Raw genomic sequence first — 14,743 nt, forward strand, 5'->3', positions numbered from 1 at the left:
CTTATGTATTCGTTATTATTTTTTGTATTTGCAGTTTGTTGTTTTCTGCACACTGACTGAACAGCCAATTTGGGCTGGTTATTATTCTATAGATTTATTGAATATGTTTGCAAAATGATGAATCTCAGGGTTGTATATGGTGACATATATGTACTTACATAATAAATTTACTTTGAAGTTTAATCCATTCTAAGCAACACACAAAATGCTGGAGGAACTCAGCAAGTCAGACAGCATCTACTGAAATGAATAAACAGCTGATGTTTCAGACCACAACTTTCTGCAAATTTTATAGATTGTTTTTTCCTTTCACAGTTCTGCAGGATATTTGACCTTAACCAATAACTTATTTTTCTTTCCTCAATGGTGCCTGACCTGCCAAGTGTTACCAAAATTTCCTTTTTTCTTCCTGTTTCTTGCATCTGCAGTGTTTGATTTTCAGGGTTTTGTGGGACAGTGACGGGGTAGATCATGAGAAGATCTGCTGGGTGACACTAGAGCTAAGAAACATTGGCTCGGGATAAGGGGTTGAAATGAGTTTGAAACGAGAAGCCTTAGAAATCTCGAATTCAGTGAGCTCTGAATGCTGTCTAAAATAAACTAAAGGCTGGGATAATTTTTGAATTACAGGGAATTAGGGAATTGGAGATTAAGAGATTGACGCAGGGATGTGGGGATAAAGGTAGAAATTAGATCCAATTTAATTCTACTGAATGGCAGAGCTAACTCGAAGGGTCATGTAGCCTATTCAAACTGTTTATAATATTCTCCGCATCGCCAGAGTGAAATGATGCCATGTCATTTGGGGAGCTCAGTCAAAGAGCAAAACACTGAACGATCGGATCAGGGCTTCACTGCCCCTCGGACAGACAGGCTCCATGCATAAGGGTAAGCGGTTAGCTCACAAATTTCTGAAAGAATAGTAGCTGGAGATCATTCCGATGCCACTGGCCGTGAAAGGGTGAACTCCGCCCCTTCCTGGGCCCTGCCTACTCCGCTATCACGAGTTCCCAGGGCCGCTCTCGGAAGCTGAGGCGGTGAAGTGGGGTGCAGGATGAAGGTACAGGCGGTGGGCTGGTGCTCGCTGCTGGCAGGTTTCACCGTCTTCGTATCGGCGCAGTTTGTGCCGCCGGTGAGTAACTGCGAGGACGGTGGAGGTTGCGAGCTTTGTCGTGCGGCAGAGTCATGGTTCCGGGTTCCTAACGCCGACTGGTTGTTCCCCATGGCTGAGCACAGGAATTGGCACTGTTTGAAACATTGCGACTGAATTCTATGTTTACCATTTTTTCATAGTAATTCCATATTCATACAGTAAGTTATATTTAGAAGTTATTCGAACTCGCCCGCAGATTCATTGGGTAGTTTTCCTGATTGCCACCACCTTGAACTCCGTGTCTTGTGACTAAATTTCCGACCAGAATACAGATATGTAATCAAGGGTAGTATCTGTGGCATAAGTAGATTTGATGTGATTTCTCAAATTCTGGTCATGCTTTTGGTATCATGTGACCAGGTTCCCCATAATAAATATGGTGATTTCGATGTTTTGGTCAGTTATAAACTCACCATTTTAAAAGTAAACTTTTCCTAGCTAGTTCGCCAGAAGCTGGAGCTTAAATCTCAGAACTGACGCTTCTCTGTAGTACAAAGGGACTTGTGGAGGGTGGTTGGCGTCTTGAACTCCATTTATCACGGCACCGCAACGCACACGAAATGCTGGAGGAACTCAGCAGACCAGGCAGCGTCTGTGGAAAAGAGTACAGCCGATGTTTTGGGCTGAGACCCTACAGCAAGACTGCAGTGAAAAAGATGGGGAGTCAGAGTTAGAAGGTGGGGAGGGGAGGGAGAAACACAAGGTGATAAGTGAAACCGGGAAGTGGGGGGGGGGGAGTGAAATAAAGAGCTGGGAAGTTGATTGGTGAAAGAGATACAGGGCTGGAGAAGGGGAAATCTAAAAGGAGAGAACAGAAGGACATGGAAGAAAGAAAAGGAGGAACACCAGAGGGAGGTGATGGACAGACAAGGAGATTAGGTGAGAGAGGAAAAAAGGGATGGGGAATGGTGAAGAGGGAGGGGTGAGCATTACTGGAAGTTCAAGAAATCAGTATTCATGACATCAGGTTGGAGGCTACCCGGACGGAATATAAGGTGTGGTCTCTCCAACCTGAGTGTGGCCTCATTATGACAGTAGTAGAGGTCATGGATTGACATGTCGGAATGAGAAGTGGAATTAAAATGGTGGCCACTGGGAGGTCTGCTTGTTCTAGTGGACGGAGCATGGGCGCTCAGCAAAGCAGTCTGCCAATCTACGTTGGGTCTCACCAATGACAGGAGGCCTCATTGGGAGCACTGGATAGAGTAGATGACCCCAACAGGCTCACAGGTGAAGTGTTGCCTCACATGAAAGGACTGTTTGGGGCCCTGAAAGGTAATCTTGTCTCGTTCATACTGTATCAACCGCTGCCGCTGGGCTATAAACATGCAGTCCCTCATGCATGCAGTTGTAGTTTAAATTGCAGTGTTTAAGAGCAGTGACTTGCAAGTTTGACTATCAGCGGCAGATTTAATGTGTGGCAGCAGGGAGTTCCAAACTGGAGTGGTCCTAGGATACAGTGAGTAGCAGTAGCAGTCCCAGTCCTTGTTGGTCTGAATGGCCTTGTAGTTCAACGACTGGTTTTGTCCGGTTGCTGCTCTGTTATTCTGGTTGCACAAAAGCTGACTAATGTTGGATGGAGTTAATGAATGAGTTTCCTTGTAAATTGTAGTCAGCCTGGCTATTGTGCGGCGTCTTTGGAGGCTATCCCATTTGAGGCCGAGAAGCATATCTGTAACACTACTGGTCTTTCTGTAATCACTGGTTACAAACCTGGCAGCTGTTCTCTGGACTTTCTCAAGGTTATTAGTCAGGGGAGCAGACAGGAGATTTTGTGGGTGTGAGAAGGACACCCGCATGGTTTGTTGCCTCCTGGGTGCCAGGGTCCGGGATGTCTCTGACCGGGTGCACGACATCCTGGTACGAGAGGGAAAGCAACCAGAAGTCGTGATACATGTTGGGACCAACGACAGAGGCAGGAAGAGGGATGAGGTCCTGAAGTGTGAGTTTCGGGAATTAGGCAGAAGGCTGAAGAACAGGACCTCAAGGGTGACGTTCTCAGGATTGCTGCCAGTGCTACGTGACAGAGATGGTAAGAATTGGAGGAGATGGCAGTTGAATGCGTGGCTGAGGAGTTGGTGCAGGAAGTAGGGTTTTAGATTTTTAGATCATTGGGATCTCTTCCGGGGAAGGTGGGACCTGTACAGATTGGATGCGTTGCACCTGAACTCGAGGGGGAGCAATATCCTTGCAGATAGGTTTGCTAGCATGGTTCGGGAGGGTTTAAACTAATTTGCGAGGGGGATGGGACCCAGAGTGATAGAGCAGTGAAAGAAGTGCATGGAGTAAAGCCAGATCTAACATACAGAGAGGCTTTGAGGAAAGAGAAGCAGAATAAACGGTGTAAAGACAGTAAGGTAGAAGGGCTGAAATGTGTGTACCTCAATGCAAGAAGCATCAGGAACAAAGGTGATGAACTGAGAGCTTGGATACATACATGGAATTATGATGTAGTGGCCATTACAGAGACTTGGCTGGCACCAGGGCAGGGATGGATTCTCAATATTCCTGGATTTCAGTGCTTTAAAAGGGATAGAGAGGGCAAAAAAAGGGGAGGAGGGGTGGCATTACTGGTCAGGTTTACTATTACAGCTACAGAAAGGGTGGGTAATGTAGCAGGATCCTCTTTTGAGTCAATATGGGTGGAAGTCAGGAACAGGAAGGGAGCAGTTACTGTGCTGGGGGTATTCTATAGGTCCCCTGCTGGCAGCAGAGATACAGAGGAGCAGATTGGGAGGCAGATTTTGGAAAGGTGCAAAAATAACAGGGTTGTTATCATGGGTGACTTTAACTTCCCTAATATTGATTGGCACCTAATTAGTTCCAAGCATTTAGATGGGGTAGAATTTGTTAAGTGTGTCCAGGATGGATTCCTGTCACAGTATGTGGACAGGCGAACCGGGGGAATGCCATACTAGATCTAGTACTAGGTAATGAACTGGGTCAGGTCACAGATCTCTCAGTGGGTGAGCATCTGGGGGACAGTGAGCACCGCTCCCTGGCCTTTATAATTATCATGGAAAAGGATAGAATCAAAGAGGACAGGAAAATTTTTAATTGGGGAAAGGCAAATTATGAGGCTATAAGGCTAGAACTTGTGGGTGTGAATTGGGATGATGTTTTTGCAGGGAAATGTACTATGGACATGTGGTCGATGTTTAGGGATCTCTTGCGGGATGTAAGGGATAAATTTGTCCCAGTGAGGAAGATAAAGAATGGTAGGGTGAAGGAACCATGTGTGACAAGTGAGGTGGAAAATCTAGTCAGGTGGAAGAAGGCAGCATACATGAGGTTTAGGAAGCAAGGATCAGATGGGTCTATTGAGGAATATAGGGAAGCAAGAAAGGAGCTTAAGGGGCTGAGAAGAGCAAGAAGGGGGCATGAGAAGGCCTTGGCGAGTAGGGTAAAGGAAAACCCCAAGGCATTCTTCAATTATGTGAGGGGAAAAAAAGGATGACAGGAGTGAAGGTAGGACTGATTAGAGATAAAGGTGGGAAGATGTGCCTGGAGGCTGTGGACGTGAGCGAGGTCCTCAGTGAATACTTCTCTTCGGTATTCACCAATGAGAGGGAACTTGATGGTGAGGACAATATGAGTGAGGTTGATGTTCTGGAGCATGTTGATATTAAGGGAGAGGAGGTGTTGGAGTTGTTAAAATACATTAGGACTGATAAGTCCCCAGGGCCTGACGGAATATTCCCCAGGCTGCTCCACAAGGCGAGGGAAGAGATTGCTGAGCCTATGGCTAGGATCTTTATGTCCTCGTTGTCCACGGGAATGGTACCGGAGGATTGGAGGGAGGCAAGTGTTGTTCCCTTGTTCAAAAAAGGTAGTAGGGATAGTTCGGGTAATTATAGACCAGTGAGCCTTGCGTCTGTGGTGGGAGAGCTGTTGGAAAAGATTCCTAGAGATAGGATCTGTGGGCATTTAGAGAATCATGGTCTGATCAGGAACAGTCAGCATGGCTTTGTGAAGGGCAGATCGTGTCTAACAAGCCTGATGGAGTTCTTTGAGGAGGTGACCAGGCATATAGATGAGGGTAGTGCAGTGGATGTGATCTATATGGATTTTAGTAAGGCATTTGACAAGGTTCCACACAGTAGGCTTATTCAGAAAGTCAGAAGGCATGGGATCCAGGGAAGTTTGGCCAGGTGGATTCAGAATTGGCTTGCCTGCAGAAGGCGGAGGGTGGTGGTGGAGGGAGTACATTCAGATTGGAGGATTGTGACTAGTGGTGTCCCACAAGGATCTGTTCTGGGACCTCTACTTTTCGTGATTTTTTATTAACGACCTGAATGTAGGGGTAGAAGGGTGGGTTGGCAAGTTTGCAGATGACACAAAGGTTGGTGGTGTTGTAGATAGTGTAGAGGATTGTCAAAGATTGCAGAGAGACATTGATAGGATGCAGAAGTGGGCTGAGAAGTGGCAGATGGAGTTCAACCCGGAGAAGTGTGAGGTGGTACACTTTGGAAGGACAAACTCCAAGGCAGAGTACAAAGTAAATGGCAGGATACTTGGTAGTGTGGAGGAGCAGAGGGATCTATCCACAGATCCCTGAAAGTTGCCTCACAGGTGGATAGGGTGGTTAAGAAAGCTTATGGGGTGTTAGCTTTCATAAGTCGAGGGATAGAGTTTAAGAGTCGCGATGTAATGATGCAGCTCTATAAAACTCTGGTTAGGCCACACTTGGAGTACTGTGTCCAGTTCTGGTCACCTCACTATAGGAAGGATGTGGAAGCATTGGAAAGGGTACAGAGGAGATTTACCAGGATTCTGCCTGGTTTAGAAAGTATGCATTATGATCAGAGATTAAGGGAGCTAGGGCTTTACTCTTTGGAGAGAAGGAGGATGAGAGGAGACATGATAGAGGTGTACAAGATAATAAGAGGAATAGATAGAGTGGATAGCCAGCGCCTCTTCCCCAGGACACCACTGCTCAATACAAGAGGACATGGCTTTAAGGTAAGGGGTGGGAAGTTCAAGGGGGATATTAGAGGAAGGTTTTTTACTCAGAGTGGTTGGTGTGTGGAATGCACTGCCTGAGTCAGTGGTGGAGGCAGATACACTAGTGAAGTTTAAGAGACTACTAGACAGGTATATGGAGGAATCTAAGGTGGGGGCTTATATGGGAGGCAGGGTTTGAGGGTTGGCACAACATTGTGGGCTGAAGGGCATGTACTGTGCTGTACTATTCTATGTTCTATGTGAATGGTTTGGTAGGGATCCCAAATGGCACTACAGTATTCAAGTCTTGGATGGACTATAGTTTTATAAGCAATTTCTTTTGTGGTTTTTGAGCAATTCCAGAAGTTACGCCGTAGAAGGCCAAGGATTTTGTTGGAACTTGAAATGGTTTGGTTAATGTGTTTTGCCCAGCTAAGGTTATCTGACAGTTCAATGCCCAAGTAGGGGTGATGTTTTACATCCTGGAGTGCAGCGTTTCCCATGAAGTACTGATGATGGTAAAATTTTTCTTGTGGGTCATTCTTATAATGTAGCACTTTGAGATGTTAAATTTCATCTGCCAGGAAGACTCCCACTCGCACAGCAGGTTAATGTCTTGTTGAAGGGTATTGCAGTAATTTGGAGAACTTATGGGTCTGTACAGAATCAGGTCATCTGCAAACAGTCTGACTTCAGATGTAACACAATTTGGAAGGTCATTTCTATAGTTAAAACAAGTAGTGGGCCCAAGACAGTACCCTGTGGTACACCCAAAAACACTGGATGGTTGGATGAGGTTTGCCCATCGATTAATACCTTCTGGTGCCATTTAGTTAGAAAGCTTTTGATCCAATCCTTGGTAGAGCTTCAGATGCCAAGGTGATCAAGTTTAACTAACAAGTGTTGATGTGGTACAGTATCAAAAGCTTTAGTAAAATCCATTATGCAAAGGTCAACTTGACTCTTTGCATCCAGAATCTGGGCTAGATCATTAACGAGTCTGGCAAACTGTGAGGGAGGAGGTATAGGGGCAGGTGTGGCACTTGTTCTACTTGCAAGGAGAAGTGCCAGGAGGGACTTGCAGCAATGGTTTTATAACAGGCGTTGTAGAGCCTGATCTGTATCTAATCCCTATGGAGAGTTGCATTGTCAGATTTCTCTCGAATGAGCTGTTAAACCAAAGTTTATTTATCCTGTAATAATAGTTCGGAGTAGAGTCAAAGATTTACACTGTTGTCTGAGCTAGTATTTACCCTCAAATTCATGTTAGCAAATGAGGTTACAGAATGCGATCATTTTCACCATTTGTAACTAGGCTGAAAATGTTCATTGTAAAATTCTTCAGGATATTCTGAGGTTATGAGCCACTTGGAGCATTCGCTTCCTCCTTTTAAAAGTACGATCTATCTTAGAAATGACTTGCTACCATCAAGACCTGACAAAGTTATAGGGTATGTTTATCTTTATGTACAGTATAAAAGTGTACAAAATAGTAAAATATGTTTAAGGAGCTACTTTTATAATACTCACATTTACCTTTTTCCTGAAATGAATACACAAAACAATATAACATGCCATCTGTCCAAACACTCCCATTAGTTTTTTCCCCTCTCATTTCTCATTCTCCAATCAGTTTCTACCCTTCTCGCCTCCCGTGATTTGCATTGCTCTGTCAACATGCATGGAGCTTCCAGACAAGTTTTACTGGTTCCAATGCCATTGTTGTACCTGGTAAGAAGGTGGTATATGCTGAATAAAGGAGAAGCAGCTGATTACAGACAATACATAACAGTTGCAAGCCAAAATAACTAGGGCACTCTTTTGCAAGCAATGACTTGCTTTACCATCATTCTGGTGGGCTCTGTACAAAGTGGGAAAGTGAATAATCTTATGATTAATCCTTCCCAATGCTTAGTTCACTGACCCTCCTTGTGTTCAGATTTCTCAGATGTTAAATGTCCGTATCTCTTAACCATATAGAAACAAACTTGATTTAAACAGAAGAGATGCTGGAAGTCCAGTGAAATAAGCACAAGATGCTGGAGGAACTCAGCAGGTCAGGCAGCACCTATGGAGAGGAATGAACAGTCGAAATTTTGTGCGGAGACATCTCCTCATGACTGGAGAGGAAAAGAGAACGATGAACTGAAGGGTTAAATAACTTTCAAAAGTTCAGGGTCACTCCTGCAGACTGACTACAGGTGCTGTACTTTGCAGAGACGCTGTGTGACATCGGAACTCCTCATCAAACTTCAAGATCTCGGCCTCTATGCTTCCCTCTGCAACTGGATACTCGACTTCCTCGTTGGCATGACACACCTCAGTCAGTGAGGGTTGATAACATCTCATCCTCACAGGTACAATTCAAGACTGCATGCTTGGCCTCCTGCCCTACTCTGTATTCACACGTGACTCTGTGCCTAAGCACAGCTCTACTGCCATCTTCAAATTTGCCAAAAACACTGCTTTTGACAGACCGCTGGTGGCGATGAGTCACCCTGAAAGAGCAAGGACATCTGGTTGAGTGGTGTCACAACAACAACCTGTCAATTAACTTCAGCAAAACTAAAATGTTGATTGTTGACTTCAGGAAGGGGAAGGAGGGCGAACCTACACCAGTTTACATTGGGAGATTGACGGTGGAGCGAGTTAGCGGATTTAAATTCCAGGCTGTTAACATATCAGATGACCTCTCCTGGGCTGAGCAAATGCAGTAGGTGCAATCAGAAGGAAAGAGCCAGCGTCTTAGGAGGTTAAGGAGCTTTAGCGTGTCACTGAGTGTACTAACAAGTTTCTACAGATGTACTGTTAAAAGTATCCTGACTGGTACAGCAGCTCAAATGTGCAGGAATGTAAGAAGCTGCAGAGTAGTGGACTCTGAAAAATGTATCAAAGACATATCCCTTCCCACCATCGGTAGTATCTACAGGAGGTGCTGCCTCAAGACGGCCACATCTATTGTCAAAGATCCTCACCATCCAGCCATACCATCTTCTTAGAGCTACCATTGGGCAGGATTTACAGAAGCTTGAGGTCCCACACTACCAGGTTCAGGAACAGCTACTTCTCTTCAACCTTTTCAGTTCTTGAACAACAAAACCCTAATCACTACTACAGTTCAGCAATACTATGACCACTCCGATCACTTAGTAGATTGTAAAAAATCGGTTTAATTTTTGTTTTTCATGTTGCTTATATGATGCTGTATGTCTGTGATGCCGCTGTAAGTGTTTCATTGCACCTGTGCATACATGTACTTGTGTATATGACAGTAAACTCCACTTTGGGCTGCATTTTCTGCTTTCACCAGATATATCTGGTATCTGCAGTTTCTTTGATTTTTCCAGAAAGTTAGATTAAATTAGATTCAACTTTATTGTCATCGTGCCAAGTACAGATACAAAGCCAATGAAATGCATTTAGCATCTGACCAGAAATGCAAACAATAGTGTTAATTTACAAAATAACTGCCAATAAAAAAGTGCTTCAGCACACAAATATAAAAGTACTGAGACAGTACAATATGGGTGCAATACTGCTTAGTGCTGTGATGAGAGGTTCAGCAGGGTCACAGCCTCAGGGAGGAAGGTCTTCCTGTGCCTGCTGGTGCAGGAGCGGAGGCTCCTGTAGCGCCTACCGGATGGGAGGAGAGTAAAAAGTCCATGGTTAGGGTGAGATGCATCCTTGATAATGCTGTTTGCCCTGCCCAGGCAGTGTTTATGGTAGATTGTACTATATATGGTAGTATGACTGCCTTCACTATAGTGTAATGCTAATCAACTGGCTGGAGTGTTTGGTGACATCTTCAGCTTCTCGCTCTGGCAGTCTGAGGTACTCACTTGCTTCAAAGCAGGCTTCAGTACTGGTGCCCAAAAAGAACCTGCCTTAATGACTATAGTCCAGTAACTCTTAAAGAACAATTATCACATTGAATTCAAGAGGACAACTAATCTTGGAAATGCTAATGCATTTTCCCGTCTACCCAGATGCAGAAGGTGATATCAAGGTCTTGGAGCCTAGTGATTATTTTCGAGGGGATTATAATGTTGAATACCTAGCTGTATTAACTGAAGGGTATCTTGATATATTCAACTTTATTGTCCAGATGTTCCAAAGCTGAGTGAAGAGCCAATGAAATGGAACATAGAAGTGTGAGAGGGGATTTGATACAGGTATAAAAAATTATGAGGGCTATAGGCAAGCAGGCTTTTTCCACTGAGGTTGCTGGGGCTATGGCCAGAGGTCATGGGTTAAGGGTGAAAGGTGAAAAGTTTAAAGGGAACATGAGGGGAAACTTCTTCACTCAGAAGGTCGTGAGACTGTGAAATGAGCTGCCAGCACAAGTGGTGCATGCAAGCTCGATTTCAATGTTTAAGAGAAGTTTGGGTAGGTCATAGTCATACTTTATTGATCCCAGGGGAAATTGGTTTTCGTTACAGTTGCACCATAAGTAATTAAATAGTAATAAAACCATAAATAATTAAATAGTAATATGTAAATTATGCCAGGAATTAAGTCCAGGATCAGCCTATTGGCTCAGGGTATTCTGACCGTCCAAGGGAGGAGTTGTAAAGTTTGATGGCCACAGGCAGGAATGACTTCCTATGACGCTCTGTGTTGCATCTCGGTGGAATGAGTCTCCGGCTGAATGTACTCCTGTGCCCAACCAGTACATTACATAGTGGATGGGAGACATTGTCCAAGATGGCATGCAACTTGGACAGCATCCTCTTTTCAGACACCACCGTCAGAGAGTCCAGTTCCATCCCCACAACATCACTGGCCTTACGAATGAGTTTGTTTATTCTGTTGGTGTCTGCCACCCTCAGCCTGCTGCCCCAGTACACAACAGCAAACATGATCGCACTGGCCACCACAGACTTGTAGAACATCCTCAACATCGTCCGACAGATGTTAAAGGACCTCAGTCTCCTCAGGAAATAGAGATGGCTCTGACCCTTCTTGTAGACAGCCTCAGTGTTCTTTGACCAGTCCAGTTTATTGTCAATTCGTATCCCCAGGTATTTGTAATCCTCCACCATGTCCACACTGGCCCCCTGGATGGAAACAGGGGTCACCAGTACCTTCGCTCTCCTCAGGTCTACCACCAGCTCCTTCATCTTTTTCACATTAAGCTGCAGATAATTCTGCTCACACTATGTGACAAAGTTTCCTACCGTAGCCCTGTACTCAGTCTCATCTCCCTTGCTGATGCATCCAACTATGGCAGAGTCATTTGAAAACTTCTGAAGATGACAAGACTCTGTGCAGTAGTTGAAGTCCGAGGTGTAAATGGTGAAGAGAAAGGGAGACAGGACAGTCCCCTGTGGAGCCCCAGTGCTGCTGATCACTGTCAAACACACAGTGTTGCAAGCACACATACTGTGGTCTGCCAGTCAGGTAATCAAGAATCCATGACACCAGGAAAGCATCCCCCAGCAGAGCAGGGCGGATGGTGTTGAACACACTGGAGAAGTCAAAAAACATGACCCTCACAGTGCTCGCTGGCTTGTCCAGGTGGGCATAGACACGGTTCAGCAGGTAGACGATGGCATCCTCAACTCCTAGTCAGGGCTGGTAGGCGAACTGGAGGGGATCTAAGTGTGGCCTAACGATAGGCCGAAGCAGCTCCAGTACAAGTCTCTCCAGGGTCTTCATGATGTGGGAGGTCAATGCCACCGGTCTGTAGTCATTGAGGCCGCTGGGGCGCGGCATCTTCGGCACAGGGACGAGGCAGGGCATCTTCCACAATACAGGAACCCTCTGGAGCCTCAGGCTCAGGTCGAATACATGGCAAAGTACTCCACATAGCTGAGGGGCACAGGCTTTGAGCACCCTGGTACTGACACCATCCGGTCCTGCAGCCTTGCTATGGTTGAGACGTTTCAGCTGTTTTCTCAGCTGTTCAGCTGTGAAGCCCACCGTGGTGGTTTTGTGTGGGGAAGGGGTATAGTCATGAGAGCAGGGTGGGGGACTGTGAGGAGGGGTAGGAGGGGAGAGTGGAATATGTGTTGATTGGGGGCCGACAACAGATGACTCATATGGGGGATGGGCAGGGGCGTGGATGATTTGGATATGGAGGGCTGTGGTCTGGGTGCAGCTCAGTGGATGGAGACAGTTTAAATGTATCGGCACAGTCTAGAATGGTCAAAGGGCCTGTTTCTGTGCTGTGGTTGTCTATGGCTGTTCTTCCATCTCCATCTGTAGGTAGGCCTAAATCCACTTTGCTGAAGCGTTTCCCTCCAGAAAGGTTTGCAAAGATATCCTCTATCCCAGGCTGAGGGTATTGATCTACTTACAGTATTGGGTTGATGGTGACCTTAAAATCATCACAGATCATGACAGACTCATCCTCCTTGACTACCAGGTCCACTGGCATTGCCTTTGGACTCCACTCAACCTTGGAAAGAATTCCTTCAAACTCCATGTGATCTAGGTCACTGGCTACTTTATCATGGATGGTGCAAGGAACTGGACAGGCCTTGTAAAACTTGGGTGTATCATTTTCATTTAACACTATTTTACCCTTGACATGTTTGAGTTTTCCAATGCCATCCTTGAAAGCCTCCTGTACCTTTCTTAAATTCACTTTCACTTGAGACTGTTGCAGAGGATGTGGCATCTAAATGGATCTGTAATTCAAGTTGTATTTGTCTTAGCCAATCACAGCCCCACAATATGGTCCTTTTTTTCCACATACAAGCCCAGTGTGACTTGTTGATTATTGTATTCGCTGTGTAACGCCCTGGTTAAGATGTTTACAGCTATGCTGTAGGTATTTCATCTTAGCAGTTCTGTAAAAGCAGTCTGTTCTGCTTTTGGCTAAAAGATAAGGGGCTATGATTTTCAACTTAGGAATGTTGTGCCAGCCGATCAGGATGGCAGAATCGGGAGAAAATTCAAGAGAGCGAGGTGGAGAGAGGTTTGTGATGGACAGTGAGGTTCACGGGTTTTTTTTGGCGGGAGTGCGGAGAGGACAGGAGGGAAGACGGGTGAGAATGCCGTGGGAAGGAGAGTCCCTGTTGCATGAAGTGCTTTGTGCAGATGAATGGCTCCAAGGAGGAAGAGCCAATACTTCAAAGTTGGTGGATTCATTCGAGATGGATTTCAAGCGGCGTTCAGAATGTGGTGTGTGCTTTTACACAGTCTGTGGATCCAGCACGTGGGTAAAAAAGGACAACTTCAAGATGAGCTCCAACTTTATGTGCACATTTGGATTGGGTTAACTGTAAAGGATCCTTTTCTTTTTCCTATTAACTGTTCCATAAAGCTGAAATTATACTCTCTTTAAAATTTTACTTGAAAATGATCTGCTGTTTTGTGCCATCTGGCAATTGTGTATGAGCAGTACTTACACAGCATTCACTCAAATCAAGGTTTCTTTAATTGGAACATCATGATGTTCCTGTTTGGCTGAACCCCAAATCTTCGATGTATGTTGTTTATGAAAAGTGACCTTCATACCATTGAGACTTAGCAGTGCCGGCTAACAGGCCAATTTTGTATGTGGGCCCGGTGAGGGGATTGTAACTGTTACAAATGTCATTCCCATAGGAGTTATCTTTTCCCCATTATAAGTTCTTAGTTGGATGTCTGTAGGCTTCAGTTCAGTATCTTTGAAATCCCATTCAAAGTTAATTTGTGGAATGACTGAAACAGCTGAGCCAGTGTCCAATTCTACTTTAATTAATTTGCTGCTCACTTCTGGTGTAAGCCATATTGCTGGTCTATAGTTTTCACATTGTAAATCTCAAGACAAGTGCTCTTTTTGAAACTGCAACTTTTTATCTTTTTCACTTCCCTTCTGTTTGCAATCCATTTATTTTTGTTTACCTGCAATGTTCTTTGTATGTATTCTACTTTGCTGTATTTTCTTCAAGGTTTGTCTTTAAATCTACATTGGTCTGGTGTATGTAAGCCCCTGCCACAACGGTAAAGTAATTTGTTCAGCTAGGCAGGTTTCTGTTTAGACGTTGCAATTTTGTTCACACTCCCTTTCATTCCTAACTACAACTCAGTTGCATTTCTGGCTGCTGCTTCCATTGATAAAGTGATTTCAACTGCTCTCTTAATGTAAGTTGTGCTTCAGTTAACCATTTTTAAATGTATTCTTGTAAGATTCCACAAACTAAATGATCTCTTAGTGCATCATTAAACCCATCACTGAACTGACAATACTGGGACAATTTCTTCATTTCAGCCATGTGAGCAGATTCCACTAATGAAACCTAAAGTGTTCTGCAGTTAACAATGGTTTTGGTTCTAAATGTTCCTGCATTGTGTTCATGATATCAGCAAAGCTCATTTTGGCTGGTTTGGTTGGAGCAGTTAGACTTCTAAGGAAACCATGATTTTCCACCCGTTGCTGTCAGCAACACTTGCACTCGTTTTTCATTGGCTGTTTCATTTACTTCAGAATACTGCTCAATTTGTTCAGTGTACATCATCCAGTTATATGCTATGCAATCGAATATGTCTATCTTCCCAATGTAGCCAGCCAGTTCTGCTATTTTTAATTTTCCTATTAGTATTGTTATTATTATCATCATCACCCGATACTCACTGTTTATAAACTTGTGGCCATTCTTGTTGCTTGTTAATGTCATTCAGTTTCTGCCTTTGTTTAAACTCGAACGTCTCTCTCCC

At 44.5% G+C, this 14,743-nt stretch overlaps 1 protein-coding gene across 1 annotated transcript in view; it reads left to right on the forward strand.

Annotated features, from left to right (window-relative positions):
- Window positions 1-974: 974 nt before the first annotated feature.
- Window positions 975-14,743, forward strand: part of asah1b (N-acylsphingosine amidohydrolase (acid ceramidase) 1b) — a 41,597-nt gene continuing 27,828 nt past the window's right edge. The window contains exon 1 of the mRNA XM_063043028.1: window positions 975-1,132. Coding sequence (XP_062899098.1) covers window positions 1,055-1,132 — 78 coding nt within the window. The 5' untranslated portion in view covers window positions 975-1,054. The remainder of the gene's footprint in view (window positions 1,133-14,743) is intronic.

Source organism: Mobula hypostoma, chromosome 3, assembly GCF_963921235.1.
Source record: "Mobula hypostoma chromosome 3, sMobHyp1.1, whole genome shotgun sequence".
NCBI classification, from domain to species: Eukaryota; Metazoa; Chordata; class Chondrichthyes; order Myliobatiformes; family Myliobatidae; genus Mobula; species Mobula hypostoma.